The sequence below is a fragment of the Equus quagga genome, chromosome 9, assembly GCF_021613505.1.
Source record: "Equus quagga isolate Etosha38 chromosome 9, UCLA_HA_Equagga_1.0, whole genome shotgun sequence".
In the NCBI taxonomy this organism is placed as follows: Eukaryota; Metazoa; Chordata; class Mammalia; order Perissodactyla; family Equidae; genus Equus; species Equus quagga.
The window spans coordinates 26,110,037-26,132,632 of NC_060275.1; the positions used below are offsets into that span (position 1 = coordinate 26,110,037).

At 39.0% G+C, this 22,596-nt stretch overlaps 1 protein-coding gene across 3 annotated transcripts in view; it reads left to right on the forward strand.

Moving 5' to 3' along the window:
- DYM (dymeclin) overlaps window positions 1-22,596 on the forward strand; it is a 364,500-nt gene that overhangs the window by 58,264 nt on the left and 283,640 nt on the right. For all 3 annotated transcript variants that reach the window (XM_046671418.1, XM_046671417.1, XM_046671419.1), the window contains 3 exons: window positions 6,003-6,096; window positions 7,095-7,228; window positions 14,175-14,247. In XM_046671418.1, the coding sequence (XP_046527374.1) occupies window positions 6,003-6,096; window positions 7,095-7,228; window positions 14,175-14,247 (301 nt within the window). The remainder of the gene's footprint in view (window positions 1-6,002; window positions 6,097-7,094; window positions 7,229-14,174; window positions 14,248-22,596) is intronic.

The following is a 22,596-nucleotide window of genomic DNA, read 5'->3' on the forward strand; positions in this document are numbered from 1 at the left end:
CGTATCTCATAGTAAGGATTATTTAAAGGAAAAAATACCATTATCTTACTAAAAGCAATTTTTAACATCATAAAATATCCACTGAGTGTTCAAATTTCTAATTGTTTGAATCAGGAGCCAAAAATGTCCACATATTGTTGTTGGTTGATGTGTCTTTACGATTCTTTGCACAGCTAGGTTCTTCCTGCGTTTGTCTCTCTTTTTCTCCTCTCAATTTATTTATTGAAGAAAGTGGGTAGTAGACTTTCCCACACTGTGGGTTTTATTGATTGCATCCCCATGGATTGTTAACCATCTCTGTCCTGTATATTTTCTGTATCTTGGTTACTGGATTCTGGGGCTCATGGATATTTTAGTGAGATAGTGGGAAGGTTGTTTCAGGGGCTGGAAGCAAGTCCCACCTCTCACTGCAGATAGAAATCCTCTTTATAATACCCTTTCTGAGTGTTACCCAGAGTTTGCTTGAGCTCCTGTAGAGATGGGAAATCCCCTTCTTTACACAAGAACCACTTTAGTTAATAGATTGCCACAGGTTCATGCTCTGAGTCAGATGAGTTAGTTTTCCATTTCTTAAGTACTGTTGTTATCTTAATTTTACAGATGAGGAAACTGAGGTATTGGGAGGTTAAGTAAGTTGCCAGCTGTCACACAGCTAGTCAGTGGTGGAGCTGGGATTTGAACCTAGTCAGCTTCTATAGTCTAGTTCCGTTATGCTTTTCTGCCCTCCTATCAGATATCCTCTGTTCCTAGTCTGATTCCTTAAGCTCGTTCAACTTCAGCATAGCATTTAATCTTGACCAGTTAGCTTTTATCCTGTTCATTTCCACTGAGGTGTTTTGGAATATCGAGTTTACTATTGGATATTGTGTAAACATCATTGAGCTTACTTAATTTTATTAATTTATTGCCCCATCTGCATCTTGTCCAAGAGTACTGTGAAAACTTAACTATCTTAGAATGTCAGCTCCATTAAGACAGGGAGTTCTAAGTATCTCCTTAGTACCTGAAACAGTGCTGGGTACATATAAGTAGCTCAGTAAGTACATGATGAATGAATGACTGAAAAAGGTACACAAAGCGTTAATTACATAAATCTTATAGCTGGTTGCTCTTTCCAACAACCCGGGTTTCATTTTCTAACAATTTTTAAAGAGATAGCTAACCATTTATAAATTCAATCAATTACTTATAAAGTCATTCAGTAATAAAGGAGCTGTTGATTGAACAAAAGATTGTGAAGTTGGGATTCTGAAACATGTGTGTAGTTTTTACCAAACCCAGGTTCATTTTTGCCCATTGCCCAGAAAGCCAAACACCAAGATGACGAGATTGCAGCAGAGAGAGAGAGAGAGAGTTTAATCACAAGGCAGCCATGTAAGGAAATGAAAGAACGAGTCTCAAATCTGATTTCCTGAAAATGGAGACTCGGAGATATTTATGGGATGGGGGTGCAAGATGGTCTGAAATGTGGAGATAGGTGGTTGGAGGTGAGGGGGGTGAGGTAAGTGATGATCTGGACAAGCATAGTCAGACTTCATGCCTTTTCACAGGACTTGTGTTCATCAAATGGTGACATTAGCATGATCTGAGGGTGGAATTTTCAGCTTCTTGACGTCAGAAGGTTGCTCATCAGACATCTTCGCCAGCCCAGTTGATGGGTTAGTGGTCTCAACCAGCCTAAAGTGGACAAGGGGTTCCTGAAAAATAGCTCAAACACCCATTACCATGGTGACCCAGGCTCCAGGGAGATGTTATCTGTAGGAACCTAGTGGGACTCAGATAGCACATTCCCTAAACAACACAGTTAGCGATGGGCAGGGGAACAACTGAAAACTATAATCAGTAATTGCAAAAAGGAAAAAAAAACTTTAGTTACTAGCTGCTCAGTCATCAATGGCTAACTGTTGCTGGTTTTAGTCCCCCCTATTCTTTGGTATTCCTCATTCTTGAGGGATTTAGGGTGGTGACCCATCTAGCTACTTCCTGCTGAGTTGGGGGATAGATCTGGGTTAGAGAAATGAAACTGTTTAGCACTAATTTGGAAATATTCTCTTGTTCCTGGCTTCAGGTTGAGATTTTGCATTTTAGAATTTTTGTACCTTGCTCAACCATTTTGGAACAGCATGTAAAGGCACATTTTCTAATCAAGCATCCAACCAGAAGGATAAGAAGTATAGACAACCCAAATTTTAACAGTCCCTCAAAAATAGACCTAATCCCAGTGGGGCCTCCATCTGATCTCCAGGTGGGGGCAGACATCTGGTCTTAGTTCCTTTTGTTTTCCTGGATATGCATCAGAGACCAGAGCAACGCCCTATACCCTGATCTTTCACTTGTCACTGATGATGGCTGTCAGCATAGACTCTGCCCGGGGGTCATCACATTCCTAAGGAACTCAACAGAGCACAGTTACCAACTTATAGCAGCTGGGAAGGGCCATAAAATCTACAGAGCACGTCTGGCTTAGTTAATCGGAGGTCATTCAAAGTTACAATATGGTTTCTTTTCTACAGTATGGCTTCCCTTATGTCAACCTTGGGCTGGTATCATAGTCATATCATCCTCAGTTTCTTATTTCATTATTTTCTTTTGATTTACGATAGCTAGATAATATTAATTCCCACAGAGATATACTTGCAAACATAACTTTTTTTTGTTAAACAATGCATCCTGAGATCTCAGGATAGTCTTTCATTAAGCTACATGCAAAGCTTAAAAGGGAAGTAGGAAATTTTCATTTCAAAGTGGAACTCTAACAATGTCTGATATCTAATCGCATATCTATTCTTGATTATAAAGGTTGGACAGAACCTGCCCTAACTTACAGGCACGTGCTCCACCTTGCTACTCCCAGTGGGTTCTCCAACCAGTAGCAGTGGGCATCAGCTGGGAGACTGTTGCAGAACCTCAGGCCACACTTCACGCATGCAGAATCAGAATTTCCACTTTAATAAGAACGCCTTGTGATTTAAAGTCACATTAAACTTTGAGAACTATCAACTTCAGTAGGTGTAAGGTGGACCTGGGCTTCTGCACTTCCAGCAAGCTCCCAGATAAGGCTGATGCCATTAGTCTATGAACCACACTTGGAATAGCAAGGTGCTGCAACATTTTATCATGAGAAAGTTACGCAGTTACTTTCATTGCCTCTCAAGCTATGACAAGAACATATACCCAGCAGGTAGACCTGAGTTAACTTGACAGTTATTGAGCTCAAAGCAGGTGTGCTGTAATGATGTACTGATCGCCAAGTATGATTTTTAAAAGTATTTATGTGCAGACCTGGATTAAAAAAAAATTCTGGAACACTTCATCTCTCTAAATCTTTAACACATTTTAAAGAAGTTCAAATATATGCATAGAGATGGCAGCAAAAACATAATTCTCAGATCTGCATAAAAATGAATTCTTCTGGCAGCACATGCCAGTGTGTTTGAGTGTTTGCATTTCCGGTTTTCAAAATAGTTAAAAATACATTTCAAAAGAGAAACAAATATCTAGAACTCTGGAATCTCACATTTTGAAAATCATTCATAAAGCAAAAAGACTGGGCATTTCTTGACATATTGTTGTCTTTGAGCCCAACACTTAACCTTTCTGGGACTCTTTCTTCATCAGTAAAATTAAATCTTCTGACTAGATGGTCTGTCCTTTGTAATAAATTCTTAACTTCTGTCCTTCTATGATGTGTTAGTCAGAGTTTTACAGAGAAACAGAACCAATAGGATGAATGGCGATTTATTATAAGAAATTGGCGGGGGCCGGCTCCGTGGCCGAGTGGTTAAGTTCGCATGCTCCTCTGCGGCGGCCCAGGGTTCGGATTCTGGGCGTGGACATGGCACCGCTTGTCAGGCCACGTTGAGGCGGCGTCCCACATCACACAACTAGAAGGACTTGCAACTAAGATATACAACTATGTACCGGGGGGGTGGGGTTTGGGAAATAAAGCAGGATAAAAAAAAAAAAAAAGGAAATTGGCTCACAGGATTATGGAGGCTGAGCAGTCCAATGACTGGAGACTCAGCAGAGCTGGTGGTTTAAATTCCGATTAGAGGCCACAGGCCTGAGATCCAGGAGAGCCAGTGTTGAAAGTCCCAGTCCAAGGGCAGGAGGAGACCTGTGTTTCAGCTCAAGCAGTCAGTCAGGCAGAGAGAGAATGCAGCCTGCCTCCGCCTTTGTTCTGTTCTGACCACCCGTGGGTTGGATGATGCCCACCACTTTGGGCAGGCCAATTTGCTTTACTCAGTCTGCCAATTTAAATGCAGAAACATCCTCACAGACACACCCAAAAATAACATGTAAGCAGATATCTGGGCATCCTGTGGCCTAGTCAAGTTGACACATAAAATTGACCATCACATATGTCTTGCTGTGCAGCCTGATAGAACTTTATAGTTTCATTAAGTCTAATTCCTTGATTATAGGGGTTGGTATAGCATAGCAGTTTAGAGCCAAGGATTTGAGCCACTAGATGAGGGTGTGTCCTTGAGTGAGTAACAACCTAGACAGGAGGATCTGTAAAATGGAGATAATATTGATGCTTCTCCCATAGGTGGTTTTGAGGATTAAATGAGGTAATGCATGTAAAGCACTTAGTGTATATTGTTCAGTGTATGTTAGCTGTTGTTTCTTTGTCAGATGAGAAAGCTGAGGTTGGAGAAGTGAAGTGATTTGTCTGAGGTTCAGTATCCCATTGATTATAGACCTTGATCTAGTAACCAGGTCTTCTCATTCTCATTACAGTATCCTCTCAGTTTTTTAGGTGGATTTGCTGAAACACCCACTTTTTTTTTTTTTTAAGATTTTATTTTTTACTTTTTCACCCCAAAGCCCTCTGGTACATAGTTGTATATTCTTTGTTGTGGGTCCTTCTAGTTGTGGCATGTGGGACGCTGCCTCAGCGTGGCTTGATGAGCAGTGCCGTGTCCACACCCAGGATTCGAACCAACGAAACACTGGGCCGCCTGCAATGGAGCGCATGAACTTAACCACTCGGCCACGGGGCCAGACCCTGAAACACCCACTTTTTAAAGATTTTATTTTTCCTTTTTCTCCCCAAAGCCCCCTGGTACATAGTTGTATATCTTTAGTTGTGGGTCCTTCTAGCTGTGGCCTGTGGGACGCCACCTCAGCATGGCTTGATGAGTGGTGCCATGTCCATGACCAAGATCCTAACCAGCGAAACACTGGGCCCCTAAAGCAGAGCATGCGAACTTAACCACTCAGCCATGGGGCTGGCCCCTTGCCCACCTTTTAAAATTGATTTTTTTTTAAAGCAAATTCTTTAAAATTTTGTCAGATCAAATAAACTTCTCTTTGGCTGTATTGCTTTCTTTACGTGTCTATTTATTTTTCATTAGAATGATTTGTGATTATCTGAACACAGTTTTACCTTTAAAGTTTATTATATTGTATATATTGGGGATATAGATGATCAATTTTTCAGGCCTTTTTTTTTTCTTTCTGAGGAAGATTTGCCCTGATCTAAAATCCATGCCAGTCTTCCTCTGTTTTGTATGTGAGTCACTGCCACAGCATGGCCACTGATGGGTGGTGTAGGTCCACCCCCAGGAACCAAACCCAGCCCACCAAATCAGGGTGTGCCCAACTTAACCGCTAGGCCATGGAGCCAGTCCCAGTTTTTCAATTTTTTTAATATCTGCTTTTCTAAAGAGAAGGATATGTGTATAAATTGAGTGTATATATATATATGCATATATAAACTTTTATATCTTTTCTTTAAAATTTTGGATTCTGAAATGAGGCAGCTACTTCTTCCTACTATTTCTGTCATTTTCATTTTGCAAATCATTTTTTGTTCAGGATTAAGACCAAACAGCAGTTTCTTTCATTGCTTATTTCCCTAATTAGATGTGAAGTTAACGATAAAGTTTGTCCGTGAGCAACTTCAATTTGACATTTGGTTTTATAAATGTTATAATATGTTCACTTTGATTTCATTTCTTAACTTTAACTCTTTAAAACCTTTTCTTCTCTTGCAGTTGAGAACAATCCTCGAACAGGAAACTTTGGTGCGCTAATTAAGGTCTTCCTTTCTAGAACCAAAGAACTAAAACTTTCTGCAGAATGTCAGAAGTAAGCTGGCTGATTAAATCACATTCTCTTTATATTTAACACTATGAGTATTTTTCATTTGTTGGTAGAAATAGATTATGATCTTTTGAGAGCTATAAAGGAATTATTCTCATTATTAAAGGAAAAAAGTAAAAGAGAGATTTTAATTTACTGTCTGAGTCATGGAGATGAGATTTTAAATTCTAGAATCTGTTTGATTTCAGCATTTCAGACAATCTTTAGAAATATATTTTTTAAGAAAATTAATAGCGATATAATTATTATTAAAAGGTAATTTTTCTCCATTATCACTGCTGGTCACAGCTAGTTTAAATAATGACTTAGTTTGAGTATTATTTCATTCCATATCTGTTTCCCTTATTTCTTTCAGATTAGATGAAAGAAGGTTCAGATTAAATATTATGGTTTTATATTACATGCAGTGGAAGATTAACCTATTACGCACTCAAGCATTTTTTAAAACCATTTTTGGATGGCAGTCTCTTAAAAGATTGTTCATTGTGCCGCTTCCAAACAAATTATATTGGATCCAATTAAAAATTTTCGTGTTGAGTTCATGGTTATTGATACAAATAGCAAGTATCATACTGTGCTGCTAGGGGTGTCCTGTTTAAAGTTTTAGTTGTGTACTTGCATATGTTCTCTTTATGTTACTATAATTTTTTTGAATTTTTAGCTTTCTTTTCTTTGAATTGCCTGTGGGTGGGGCAACTATAAAGTTAAGAACAAAGAGCAGTCATGCCTAAAGGAAAATATTTTTATCAAGTTGTCTCACTATGTAAAATACACAGAATGCAGTATAAAGTAAACTGTAATAGATCTCACTGGTCTAGTGTAATAAATCATGAGCCATTAAAAGATATGGACATTGTTCTAATATTACAAACAGAATAGGCAAAATGATTGAGAAATCATGAAGAAATCTTGGCCTAGAAATAAACTGATCGTGCTCCTGATTAAGTATTGATTCTTGTTTGATTTCGGTCTTTCCTTTCTAGCCACATCTTCATTTGGCAGACACACAATGCTTTGTTTATTATTTGCTGTTTGCTGAAAGTGTTCATCTGTGAGATGTCAGAGGAGGAATTACAACTTCATTTCACTTATGAAGACAAATCTCCTGGCACTTACAGTGAGTATTGCCCTTGAAGATGTTCTGGGGGTGGCATGTGTAACATAGAAGGATAAAATGTGAGGAATAAAAGTGTAATTTTGAAAATTCCATTTTTCTTCTCATAATTTTCATTTTTAAATGACCTGACACTGTCATTCTTTCTTCTCCTGTGTTAATTTGAATGAGCCAAGACTCTCAAATTCTTTTTTTCTTTTTTAATAAGGAAGGCAGTAGGATTGAGGCTTTTATTTACTTATGGAATATAAAAATAAAAATTACCAGTGTCCCTTCAGAAAACAGAGATGCCAATTTAAATATCCCTACTAGGGCAGTACATTTTTAAGGGAGACAACCAATCAGAATTACAGATTTTATAAATGTTAAAGGTTACTTTCATAGGACATACCAACAGTGTCTGAGACTGGGTGTCTTTGGGACTACTTGATCAGAAATAACGTTTTCAAGGACGATTCATGATGCTGAAGTGTGTCGTCTTTCTCTGAAGATACAGGGAAAGGTATCATTTTCTCTTGATACTGTGGAGATTTTTTTTTGCCAGTAATTAGAAGGGCCTGTAGTTTTCAAGATGAACTGCTGCTATTTCAGTTTTTAGCATCAAAACTTGTAGTCTGGAAAGTACAAGGGCGGAACGGGATTATTAACAAATGAAATATGGGAAAGGCAGTGTTTTGTATCTACCCGTCACACTAACTTTTTCTCAGGGCAAAGGCAGCATTGCTCCTGAGTTTACTGGTTTCGTTTTTCAGAACGCTTCACTGTCCTCATCGGGCTTTTTGCCCACCTAGAGCTTTATACATTGATTTTGAGTTTTCAGAGATGAATATGTTTGATTTACTACTTTGATAATCAGCCTTCTGTATTTGTTAAATATATACTGATGTTTAAACAGAGCATTTAATCAGAATTGTGTGTTAGTTTTGTTAATGGTAGGCTTTGTTTTTGTGGCACCAACAATGCCAAAACGGTCCTGCCTGTTGAGTTACAAATCTTTCCATGAAGTTCTAGCAGCAAGAGTGGAGTGAATGTTTATCCCCATGGGGCCTGAGAGCACAGTCAAACCAGCACCTGCAAATCCAGCACTTTGTTTTGCATTATGTCATAAAAAATTATGCATATATTGTACTTTAACACAATATCATTTTTATTTTAATATAAAATTATTTTTCATTACTTACCTTTGAGTAAATTGATGCACTTCAGAGATATACTCTATTTATTTTGCGGCCAAATATTCTCTCAGAATACCCTCTTTGTACTCCCCACTCATATCCGAGCTTGAGCAGCACAGTTTTGCCATACATCCTAGGAAACCCAAAGTAAGGGCAGCGTAAAAATGACACTTTTTCAACCACGGGCCACATTATCAGGATGGTTGTCTCACTGAAAGAGCCATCTGTGAGCTCTGATGATTGGTGCTTCTATCCATGTACTGACAGACTGTCGTTTTCTTTATACCGAGTTAGCCATTCAGAATTTTATACATGATCTTTGTTTTTTTCTTTTCATTTACAGTTGAGCCTACTGTTGGTCTACCAGCTTAAGTCCACTGAATATCCTTTTTTTTTCTTTTTTTAAGATTGGCACCTGAACTAGCATCTGTTGCCAATCTTCTCTTTTTTTTTTTCTTTTTCTTCTCTCCAAAGCTCCCCAGTACATAGTTGTATATTCTAGTGTGGGTCCTTCTAGTTGTGCTATGTGGGACACCACTTCAGCATGGCCTGATGAGTGGTGCCATGTCCGTGCCCAGGATCCAAACCAGCGAAACCCTGGGCCGCAGAAGCGGAGTGCACAAACTTAACCTTTGGCCATGGGACTGGCCCCTGAATGCCTTTTTAAGGTTAAAGTCTTCCTGTTTTTGGCATATGTAATTATTTTCATTTTAATCTTACATATTGTTAGTTTGAGATTTCTACTTTTCACTAGTAGCTTTTTACATTTTCTACCAATGTCTTTATAATTTATAAAAGTGTGATAAAATTAAATATTTGTATAGATAGTATTGAATAAGAAAAAATGGAACCTCGATGTGCAGTAGCTGAAAACATCCATTTATCAGCTAATATATGAATATCTGAAGCAGATGTGTGAAAGACTTCAGGGATAGATAATATACAGTAGTCAAAGTTGTTTGAAGGTTGAATTGACAAAAGTACAGGACCGTCTCTAAATAGTTGAGCAAAGTCAACTGAGACATAACAGCATGCAGAATTGTTTTGTTTATTTCCATTCTTTGTAATACTGCTGTGATCAGATGGATATGGCTGGCACATGTACGGAAGCCGTCTTTATGAAGGTATTGTGACTCTCAGTGAGCTCTCAGTTTGTAATAGAAAATTCATGAGGACCTCATTGTGGAATGTTTTCCCACAGGCTGTGTATGATATGGCAGTAGACTGTTTGCTAGAGAGAATTTGTATCATTATGCAAAGATAGTTCTTTCCACTCTTCCATACCTTGGTAAATAGTCAGAGGGGACAAAGCCAGCCCTAGGCAAAACTATGAAGTACTACAAAATTGTTTCCATTTTCCCTTTGCCTTCAGTGTGAGTTTTCCTTTCCACTCTCTTGGTATTATGCCCCATTTTTGCCAAGGTAATAACGTATTTATTTTACATTTTGTATCTCGTAAATCCAATATTTTAAGTCCTTAGGGGTCTAAATTTGTTGTTTGTTTCTGCAAATATTTACGGTGGCTTGTCTCCTTATGTGTTTGATGATCTCAATTGTTAGCCTTTGTTTGTTAGATCTTAATGTGAGCCCCAAAGAAGGGAGGGCTTTGCATTTGCTTCTGAAGGGATCCAGGGGCTGCGCCACCTGAGGCCACTTAAGCCTCCTTCAAAGATTCTTGGCTTAATGTGACATCTCAGGTTCAGCTTCCCAGTGGCAAGCCCATGGCAAGGCTGAGGACCTAGTCTCCCAGTAGCGGGCTTCGTGTTGGCATTCATCCTCAGGTCACCCTAACCTGAGAGTTTGCTTACAGCTCCAGCATTTTACCCTGGATCCAAGCCATAGTTTGTTCGCTTGTGGTCCATCTTTTTGGTTATGGTGCTAGGGTCCTTGGAGATTTCCTTTACTTTGCAGAAGCCCATCAATGCACTAAAAAGTGTATTCTAGCCAAGAACTGGTTGTTTTGTGCAGGAGGGCTCTTTGGAGCAACTGCTCCACGTACTACTGCCAGCAGATGGCGATTACAGTTTTTTTAACAAATATTTTTTAATTTTTTAAATGAAAGAAGAGGCCTTTCGAGATTGAGAGACTGAAGATAGAAGCAAAAGAAGGGAAAAAAGAAAAAGCTGGAAGGACGTTCCAGGGAAGTAGGAGGCACTAGGATCAAGAGCACAGAGGGAGTATAGGTTTGCTGTGGAAGCATGCACCATACGTGGGTCCTCAGCACTTGTTCCCTTACCTTCTGTATAGTAAACTCTGCTGGCTGCTTGGCTGAACAGGGATATGTTATTAAACTGGCCAACCCGTTGAGTCTGGAATGTTCTTTAGGGAATCAGTGAGTGATTTAAATGTTCTTAGGTCTGGGTCACTACATTTTGTAAGATGAACCGAAGAATGACGGCTCAGCAAACATGTATTGAGTATATATTATATGCTAACAGATCAACTTGGAGTAGGTTGTTCATTCACTTGGGTTATGTTGGACAGCTTTGACAATGAGAAGGACTTTAGTTATATCTACTCCTTGTCATGTAGCCTCAGAGGCAAATGTTACTTGTTTCCTAATTTTACTTTCTTCACTAGTTGAGCTAAGCCTACCACTTCTAGAGTGAGATTTAATGTATTGATCCTGATTCTTGCTGTGTATTCCTTTTTGGCTTTGATTGGCGTGTTCAGTGTGATTTAATATTCTCTTCAAACTTTGCACTCACCTCTTAGAGAGTTACTGTGCCAGTTCTATTTATGGCAAGGCAGGAAGGAATTTCTTCATACTTTCTGAGTACCAGGAGATATTGTGGTCTAGAAAAATGAAATGCTAAACTTTTTTTTTTTTGAGATTCCAAGTGCTTTGGAAATAACCACTAGATTTGTACTTAGACACCTGGATTCAGTTCGGAAAACATGTATTGAGTATACATTATGTGCCAAGCTCTTTGTCAGTCATCACCCTCAAGAAGAGCAGAGTCCAATAGGCGCCTGCCAAGATTTAGACAGAAATAATGGTATAATGTAACCAGCATATACAATGAAAGACATATGCACAAGGCATAGATGCTTTGTAGATTGTTTTTATTCAGGGTGAGACAAGAGAGTTGGGTTTTATGGAGGAAATGAAGACTGAGGATGGTTCAGATGGATAAAGATTGGCTTCTTAAAAAAATCAGGTTTTTATTGTTGGAGGGCATTCCAGACAGAGGGAATGTTCTTGAAGAGGCATTCAATGGCATGTGGCAGGTAGCTTGGTATTGGGGGATTGTGAAGGGAGTGATGGTGGGAGATAAAGGTAGAAAGATGCAGGCCTTGTGTCTTGAAGGTCCTGGCATACTGTACAGTCACCTGTCACATAACGATGGGGATATGTTCTGAGAAATGCGTCGTTAGGCGATTTCATCATTGTGCAGACATCATAGAGTATACTTAAACCTAGATGGTCTAGCCTACTACACACCCAGGCTGTATAGTATAGCCTAGTGTTCCTAGGCTGCAAACCTGTGCAGCATGTTACTGGACTGAATGCGACAGGCAGTTGTAACACGGTGATCAGTATTTGTGTATCTAAACATAGAAAAGGTACAGTAAAAATATGGCATAAAAGATAAAAAGTGGTATACCTATACAGGACACTAACCATGAATGGAGCTTTCAGGCCTGGAAGTTGCTCTGGGTGAGTGAGTGGTGAGTGAATGTGAAGCCCAGGACGTTACTATACACTGCTGTAGGCTTTATAAACACTCCATGTACACTACGCTAAATTTATAAAAATATATTTTTATTTCTTCAATAATAAGTTAACTTTTAGCTTACTGTAACTTTTTTACTTGATAAATTTTTAAATTTTTTTAGACTTTTGACTCTTGTAATAACACTTAAAACACAAACATTGTACACCTATACAAAAGTATTTTCTTTCTTTATATTCTTGTTCTGTAAGCTTTTTTCATTTAAAAAATATTTTGTTTTTTACTTTTAAACTTTTAAAAAAAACTAAGACACAAACACACACATTAGCCTAAGCCTCCACGAGGTCAGGGTCATCAATATCACTGTTTTCTACCTCCACACGGGAAGGCCTTCAAGGGCAGTAACACACATGGAGTCCTTGTCTCCTATGGTAGCAATAGCTTTTTCTAGAATGCTTCCTGAACGGTTTGAAGGTTTGTTTACACCAGCATCACCACAAACACATGAGTAATGCATTGTGCTATGACATTACTATGGCTATGATTTCACTAGGTGACAGGAACTTTTCAGCTCCATTATAATCTTATGGGATCATTGTCATGTATGTGGTCTGTCGTTGATTGAAATGTTGTTATGCGACGCCTGACTATACTTTGGTGCTTGGAGTTTTTTCTGATACACAGTAATGAGCTTAAAGCAGTTGAAAAAATCTAAGCCAGGAGAGTGAGAGGATGGAGTTTAGTTAGCTCTCTGTGATAACAGTCTGGAGTTTGGATTAGAGAGGAGCAAAATTGGAGGTAGGAATACTAGTTAGGAAAGTTTAAAGAGGTTCAGGAGTGAGTTTTAACATAGTAAACTTGTTTAACTGAACTGAGGTGGTGAAACGATGAAGGAAAGCATGACAGGCAATGAAGAAAAGAGGAAATATTAGAGAGGTAGACTGTGTAATTGAAAGGACCTAGAGATTGGCTGGTTATAAAAAGATGAGTAAGAGAATGATCTGAGTTTTGGGCCTGGGTTACTGATGCAGTCACTAACAAGGAGAATAAAGAAGAAATAAGTGGATTTGAAGTGTTGAGAGAGAGGAGTTCAATTTTGAACATTCTGAGTTTGAGTTAACTGGTGATGCATGTAGGTGGAGAGGGCCAGTAGGTAATGGGATATAAAAATATGAAGCTCAGTGGAGAGGCCAAGAGGAAAACTGTAGACTTAGGGATCATCAGCATATAAGTGATGATTGATGAAGGAGAATTTAGGGAATGAGAAGAGAAGAGAAGAAGCCAGTGGTGGAACTCTGGGGAACACACCAATAGTTGAAACATATTCTGAGGAACTGGGAGTGAGTAGAAAACGAAGTAGGTTAGGAATAAGGTGTCATAGGAACTGAGGGAAGAAAGAATTCCGTGAAGGAGTAGGTGTCAGTAGTGTCCAAAGCCAGAAGTCACATAAGATACTGATTGGCTTTGGAAATTAGAAGGTCACTTAGAGCAGTTTGGGACAGAGGAGTGTTTCTGTTGGAATGATAATTTGCACCTTATTCTGCGACTTGGGAAAGCCATTTACCTTTGGCTCTCAGTAAAGATGTGGCTGGCCGCTCACTGGGTCTCATTGTGTTGTCTCTGGAGCCCCATGAGTTCAGAAAAGGTGCATGAGGCCCATCGAGGAGGTCAGGGGTAAAATCAGATACTTATTGGCGGGAGGAGGTGCAGGTGTTCTGCTTGTGATTCAAAGAAAGCCGCTAGAGCAGCTTCATTTTTTATCTATTTTATATGTTTGACTTTAGTATAAGATTTCATTTGAAAAACAGTAGAACATAAGAACTTTGAAAAATCCTGGCCTACAGGACCCATGAGATACCTTCAAGCATTAAAAGCTATAGAATTAATAGCTGATGCTCAAAATTCTTATACTAGATAAAGATCATAATAGATGCTAACTTGCTCATGGTTTGGATTTTATTCAGAGGTCAACATTTAGTGTCTGAGTTTATGTAATAACTATTCCTATTTTCATTAGGAATGAAAACTGAACTTTAAAAAGTTCAGCTGTATTCTATTTTATACTTTGTTAAAAAAACTTTCTATGTGTCTTACCAGGTTCTGACTCAGAAGATCTTTTGGAAGAATTGCTCTGCTGTTTGATGCAGTTAATCACCGATATTCCACTCTTGTAAGTTCTGGCTAAGCCAGGATTTGTTTTATCTTCTCTCTATATTGAAGATGGTGATTGATCATGTTGAAAAGTTTGTGGGTTCTGATGTGGTACTTTATGCATGTCTCCACGTACATCCATGGAGTTCTTTCTTTTATCTCTCTTGCCTAATAACATTTATACTCCTACTATTCATCATCAAAGCAAGAATTTTATGTTGTTAAGGGGAAAATAATCAAACTCTGTAGCAATATTAAGCATATGGTAGGTACAGAATTAGATTAATCTCTGTAATGAGATCCTATAGATGTCTGTAAACAGGGTTTTAAGAGAGAAGTAATTTGAATCTAATCCATATGTGGTAGAGGCAACTAGTTGTCCACCCAGTATTTGTTCTCTCCTTCCTTGCTTCCTGATTTTATTTCTGACCTCTTTTGGAGCAGCTGGATTTCCATTTCTAGCCTTTCTTGAAGCTAGATGTGGTCAGTGAGATGTAGGGGGAAGTTCTGAAACTTCCGGGTAAAGGTTTTTCAGGGGACCTGAGTCAGCTAGGAGGCCTCTCTTTCTGTTTTTGGCAGTCCTCTTCCTTGCTGTCTGGAATATGGTCAAGCTCTTTGGACTTGTGTGGCCATCTTGGCACCCGGAGCCAAGAGACTCACAGAAAGTTCTATTTTGATGTCACTGAGTTGCTGAACCAGAGACATCAACTACCAACCCCCTGGCCCCCTTCACCCTCTGGGCTTCTTATGTGAGAAAAATAGACTCTTTATTTGTTTACACTGCCATAACTGGATTTCTGTCACTACAGCTGAACACAGTTCCTACATGATTAAAAATGTTTGTTACTTTTAAAGCACTTACTCTCAAACTTCTTTTTTTATTGTCTCTCTGAGGACTCTTTTGTAGACATTTTTTTGTTAATTGCCTCTCCCCCTAATGAAATTTGAATACCCTAGATACACTGAATATCTGTTTATGTGCTGTGGCCCTTTGGAGAGCCACAAATCATCATATCTATGAAGTTTTTCACCTCTGAAGAACCAATTTTCACTCTCTTGGTAGTGATACCACCCCTGTTGAAAATGCATATTTTAAAGGAATTATTTTTGAAATGAAGTAGACTTTAAGATTTATCATCACGGAATCTCAATCTACACAGGGATGTCATTGGAAATGTGCTATGTGCCTGTGGCCCAAAAGGAAAGACAGGGATTTGTGAGAAAATGGGCTCCTGGCCTCTGTCGTGCACAGTGCAGTGCCCAGAATTGTAATCTGGATTTAGAAATGAGAGCCACCAAGCCCTATCGTGATTGGTCTGCTGATGTGCAGCCTGGAGGTAGGGCTGAGACAAGTGGAGAGTCATCTGATGGGGAATGGCATGGGACAAAATGTCCTCTGCAAGTGGAACTCTTGTGACAGACACAGCTATTTGCATGCCTGATATCCTTTCTCACCTTCTGTTCTAAGAGATCTCCATTATTGTTTGGGGGGCCAGTGTCTGCCCAGCTTAGTTTTCAGGCACCTTGGGAACTAACTGTGGCCCCATGACGTAGTTTGGGCCCGTTGTATGTCAGCAGAAGTCATGACCTTGCAGAGCAGGTACCTCCAGCTTTTTGCCCTTTGCCCTTCTCTTCCTTTCTGGAACGTGGAGGCTGTGCTTGGGCCATCTTGAAACTGTGATGGCAAGTGCCACATGCAAAGAATAGTGTCCCCGGAGCATGGAACTGTTACACCAGACCTAGATAGCTTATCTTTGGATTTCTTCTTATGTGAAAAAATAAACACTTATTTTGGTTAAACCACTGTGGTTAAGTTTCTGTTACATATAGTCCAGTGTGGGAGGGGAACATATATTGTCTACTGTTTACTTGTCATAGTATGTGCAATGCTTCATGTGTTCCTGATTTAATTTTTGAAATAGCGCCCACCTCTATTAAATTTATGTCATAACCAAATACCAGCAGTTTAGTATATATCCTAAATGAGTACTTTTTTTTTTAAACCTTTGTTGATAAAATGTCTTGGTGAACTTAAGGGGGATGGAAATAGTAAATCCTTGTAGCTAGTAAGTAAACCATGAATACCTTGAATAGACCAGCCTCTTAAACACTCTTGGGGAACAGGCAGACAGTGTTGTAATATATCAAACATTTCAATGTTTTAATGTGTTTATACTTTTTAAATGAACTGAAAATGCACAGACAACCAGATGTCTTGTATTATGTACACTCAGCTTTAACCAGCTGCTGAAACAATTTCTTATGATTTAATGTTCTTGGAACTCCATCCTGCAAGAAGGTTTGTCTTGGTAACAGTTTCTATGTGAAACCAAACTACTACTTAAATGTTTCATCTACTATAACCATAGTGCAGTGTTATGGATCAGCTTATAATTTAAGGGGGAATATTAGCATATGAAAATTGGGGATGCTCTTACATTTGACCATCATCATTCTAGCTATAAGCTTTTCATGTTTAGCATTGGCATGCCAGCGTTGCATTAACTAGTGAACAGCGAGAGGAATCTAATTTTAATGGCCACCGATGATAATTCAAAACTAGCTTAAACATTTCTTATGAGACTGTGAAATCATTCTATTAATATTGAAAGCAAGTGATTACCAAGAACATAGATAGCTAGCTATTTGGAGATCTAGTATAAACTAAGTTTTAAATGATGCTTTATTATTAGGAGAGTAGGATCAACTGCAGTAGTTTACGTAAACTTTGAGACTTTGTAGGAATTCGTTTGTAAGGAAGATTGACGTAAGTAGGTAGTGGATACTACTTCTCAGACAGAGTAGATTTCTTGATAAAATATTCTCTGAGATATTAATCTTCAAAGTCAGATTAAAATCGCACACCTTCCAGGAATCCTTCCTTAACTCCATTCGTGTCAGCATTCATATATTTAAAATAAAGATTAAGTCATGCACAGGCTCATGACCTGACGTTTTTCGCTGTGTATTGGGTTGACCCCACTAGAACTGGAATAGGCTGTCCAAAAGTAAAACCTTGTCTTTGTGATACCTTCTCCTTGATCTCAAGGAAGTGAATGGGAAAGGAATTAAGTAAGATAAAGATCTTTTCCTCAAGATACTAATAGAGAGTGTAATAGAAAGACCACGGTTGGCAGGCCAGAGTTGAGAGCACAACACTTAGAGTTTGTGACAGTGTATCGGTTCTCACAGTCTTCCTGTGAGGGTTGGGTGAGACCCTGTGACTCCCCAGTGGTAGAGTTTGGTGGGGCCCTCCCAGCAGAAGCAGAATGTTGAATGGACCCAATACTTGTGTTTTGGGAAGTGCTTGTGTTGCTTTTTTTAATCATGAAATAGAAGTTATTTTGAGAACTTGAACTGGATTTCTTTCCTTGTCTCTCTCTTTTTTTCCTTATCTCTTTTTTTTGTCTGTTTTTGTTGCTGTTGTTTTTGTTAAAGCTGTCACTATTAGCTGTATATGGTGATGCTGTTGTCAAGAACAGGTCCTATGCCTTTCCTCTGGTGCCACCACTCTGGAAGGTCCCTGTGAGGTCTGCTCAGAGTGGGCCTTTCTATTGGCCCCACGTTGGACGTCCAGCCTCTTCCTCTGAGATCCATTTATGTGTTCTTCTCCTTTATCAACCTGTGAACTCACTGAGGACTGGGGCTGCTTAATTCTCAGCCTGGCCCTGATTTGCAGATTTTTAAATTATAATTTAACCTAGGAGACCTTCTCTAGCTTTTTCCTAAGTTACATATTGATAAAGATGAGATACTCATAATCGATTGCCCTCACTGCCCTTTTCGGAGAGTGTGTGTCTATTTGTGTAATGGGACTCTGTCTGCTTCTCGAACACAGAGGGTATCGGATGTTATCTGCTAACCTTGTTGGCACCACTCATTCTGCTTGAGCTCTGTTGGTGCCCTTGCTAATTTGGGACATGCCAGTTCACTCCTGTCTCCAAGGTCTTTGCCGTTTCTTCTTGTGCACTGAATATCTCCCCTCAGCTATCTGCATAGCTCACGTCCTGACCTCCCTCAAGCTTCCTTCTGCTCAAAGGTTGGCTTCTTAGATACAGCTGCTCTGACTACCTTAAAGTGATACCCCTCTCATTCTCTGTCCTTTTATTGTGCTTTATTCTTTGTCTTAATATGTATCACTACTTTTCATATTATCTATTTCTCTTGCATGTATTTCTCAAATAAAATTAGAATGAAAACTCCATGAAAACAAGGACTCTTTTTGTGTCAGCATCTATTTGCTTACTGGTGTATCCTCAGTACTCAGGTTAGCCTTGCACATGGTCGACTCTTAAGAAATATTTGTTGAATGAGTAAATTAGTAGGGGCACAACCTATTCAGCGTGTGGTTAAAGCACTTTGTTTGTTTTCCAGCAGCTAGCCTATATGGAAACACAGTATTGTGCTAAGGCATATTCCATTGGAAGTGTAATGGCTCAAAGCCCTTTGCAGTTGGTACATTACAACAACTAGATGTCTTATAGGCATTGGTAGTAGAAAGGGGCTACTAGAAGCTGAAACACTGAGAAATAACATCTGACAATATTTAAGGAAATAGTAGATTAATTAGTTATAAATGCTGAGTGGTCTGGGGCCATTTAGTTTAGGGACAATCAGCTTGTATCTCAGTAGTTCCCAGATTATCCCTTCACAGTATAACAATTTCTTTTTCATTAAGTTCATCCTCAGAAACATACGTTGTCACTATACTACGTGTATATACTCTCCTAGGCCTTGGGCAAAAGAAAGCGTGACTTTTGAAGAGCTTAGAGATGGATGGATACATAGAAAGATAGCCCAGTAAGAGAAGCAGTTGGTAAATGCTACAGACGATTGGAGCTGTAGTGTTTAGCAGTGACTCGGTCATTAAGGAGGCAGAACGAAGCTCAATAGGACCTCTTGGATGTGAACAATGTGATTGGAGAATCACAAGTGCATTAGTTTGATGAGAGCAAAGAGTTTGTGGGAGATAGGGATGGAGAAGCTATGTTGTTGGGTGTAGCAAAGACTTGAATGTTGGAAGGCCTAGAGAGTTGGTTGTATTTAGGCTTCTCTGTTTATTAAGATATAAAAATATAATTTTTAGAGCTGTTTCTCTAAAATCCTTGGGGGAGGCATAAAAGTGATTAAGAATCTTATTTATAAAATTCACTTTATCCGTAGGATTTCTGAAATGTAATAAAATGACCAAAAAATGCACATTTATTTGATGCATAGACTAGTGGTATTGGCTTAGATGTTACACTGAGGAAAATTTGAATATTGAAAACTTTTGGGGGTAACAATGAGTAGGTGGTTCAAGAACCTGAAGAGCCATAAATAATTTCTTTATGAAGTCTGCAAGTTGTTGGCAGAAAGTAAAGGACTGGAGAGACCCGTGGTTGGCAATGGAGAGCCTAATTTGGGAAAATGCCATTCTACAGCTCTGCGTGTTGATACCTAAACACTTCTCCAAATCCAGCCTCAGCAGAGTGGGTGGCAACAGCACGTCAGCATTTAAGTTTTAGGTGCTGTAAAGTAAATATCTAATGTGGTTTTCTGGTTGAATTAGCTGTTTAAGACATTACAATTACTGAATGAAAGGTTATAGCATTTTCATTTACCAAGACAATATATATTAAGTTCACAATAGCGTTTCAGTCTGAAAATTGATTTCTAGTGCCTCGGGAAAAATAGCCCAGTTAAAAATTTTTTAATATGTAAACATTTACCAGGTTTATTGAAGAAATCTGACCAAAATGTATCCAGTACGACAAATGTTGACTTTACAAGATATATGCTCAGATTCTTCAGAATTGTTTAACTGATTATTGTCAAGAAGTATAGAATAGTAGGAAAAAACACTGCTAATCCTGAATCCAGAAAATAGGCCGTGAATCTAGCTTTACTACTAACCAGTAATGCCGCTCCAGGCCTCAGTTTTCTCATTTTAAAATTGGGATTAGTAGATTATAGACCATAACTTGGAAAAGACATTTGAAGACGTCTAGTTCAGTTGTTTAATAATTTGGATATGGAAATCCAAGTGTGTGAGTTTGCAGACCAAATCACGTAGCTATTTGAAGAAACAGCCAGGCGAGTTGATAGTTCAATACATCATGTCCCTAATTGCAGCAGAGAGGCCAGCAGCTGAGAGGGAGCATCTTCTCCTGGGACGAGGTCTGTCTAGTGCTCTCACTGCCTACTCTGTTGCTCAGGATTGTGTTGAGGACCAAAGTAATCCACTTAAAAATGCTTTTGTAAATTTTAAAATGCTTTATGACTGTAAAAGTATATTGTCTTCCACATTCTAAGAACTCAGAAACATTAAACTTATTTGCTTCTGAGTTAGTTCTCATATTTTAAACTTCAGAGAAAGTAGTAGCACTTGGTCTTTACCAAGTATAGTGGTCATGGGATACAGGATGTCTGAGACCCAAAAGAACAAGGCTGAATAATTGTGGGAACTGAAGCAAGTGTATGTCGTGTGAAGGAGGAGCTTCCCTGGGTGTTTGGGAGGACTGTTGCTAGCCTGGTGTTAGGTATGAAAGCCGCACACCAGAGCCCTGAAGCCTGGCTGTCATTTTGTCTGCATACGCATATTTCCTTGCAAGTTATGGGCTATTTAGAATCATATAATCACTAGATTTTTAGAACTAGAATTAAACTTATTTATCCTAGCCCTTTCATTTTCTATGTGATGTCGCTGAAGTAGAGAGAAGGGAGGTGACTTTCCTAAGGTCAGTTTGCAGGATTCTTAGGTAACTCAGCCCTGAAAACATTGACTCTCTGCCTTCAAAGAATTTTTGCTCTTAAAAATGCAAGACTGGGGCCGGCTCCGTGGCCGAGTGGTTAAGTTTGTGCGCTCTGCCTCAGTAGCCCGGAGTTTCACCAGTTCATATCCTGGGTGCAGACATGGCACTGCTCATCAGGCCATGCTGAGGCGGCGTCCCACACAGCACAACCAGAGGCACTCACAACTATAATATACAACTATGTACTGGGGGGCTTTGGGGAGAAAAAGCAGGGAAAAAAAAAAAAAAAGGCTTGCAACAGTTGTTAGCTCAGGTGCCAATCTTTAAAAAAAAAAAAAAATGCAAGACTAGGCTAGCTCCGTGATCTAGTGTGCTCTGCTTTGGCAGCCCGGGTTCAGTTCCCAGGCCTGGACCTACACCACTCAGTGGTGGCTGTGCTGTGGCAGTGGTTCACACACAAAATAGAGGAGGGTTGGCACAGATGCTAGCTCAGGGCGAATCTTCCTCAAGCAAAAAGAGGAAGATTGGCAACAGATGTTAGCTCAGGGCGAATCTTCTTCAGGGGGAAAAAAATAAAGCAAGACCAGTACAGAATGCTTTTGTTGATTTCTTCTGCTGTTATTAAAACATGTATAGCAAAATATGAAAGAGATACTTTGACATTTATAACTGCAAATTTTAATTCAACCAACAGTTGATTTTTTTTTCTTTGTAATTTCTTTGTGTCACTTATATAAGTTAATTCTTTACAGAGTAATTTCTTTTCAGGCATAATTCAGACTGCATTGCATTTGGATATTTGATACTAGTCAATGCTGATACAATTATGTTAAATTGTAATATATGTGTGCACATGGTTTGGGGAAAAAATCAAATAGCAAAGAGGGCTTATAATGAGAACAGTTGTCCTATTCCTTTTATCCCTTTCCTCGCCAGAGACAATCATTTTTAATTCTTAGCTGTTCTGGTGGTTTATATAAACCTCTACCCTTATCTTACCTTTATATTTCCAAATAATATAACACTATGTTTTTCTTTTTTTTTTAACTAATAGGCTTTATTTTTTCAGAACAGTTTTATGTTCACAGCAAAATTAGCAGGAAGTACAGAGAATTCCCATATACCCCCGCCTCCACGCACGCATCGCCTCTTCCATCAACATCCCATGCCAAGGTGGTACATTTATTCCAGTCACATTGGCACAGTATTATCTCCCAAAGTCATAGTTTACATTCGGGTTCACTCTTGGTGTGTTGTACATTCTGTGGGTTTTAACAAATATGCAGGGACATGTATCCACTACTATGGTATCTTAAGAGTAGTTTCACTGCCCTAAAAATCCTCTGTGCTCCGCTTCTTCATCCTTCCCACCCCTGCAGCCCCAGCCACCACTGATCCTTTTACTGTCTTCATAGTTTTGCCTTTTCTAGAATGTCATGTAGTTAGAATCATACAGTTTGTAGCATTTTCAGAATGGCATCATTCACTTTAGTTTGTCTATGTTCATGGCTTAATAGCTTCCTTCTTTTTAGCGTTGAATAATATTCCATTTTCTGGATGTACTGCATATACAGAAATTCACTTTATGCATATATACAGATATAACCATCATATAAATCTTAGAGTTGGATTTA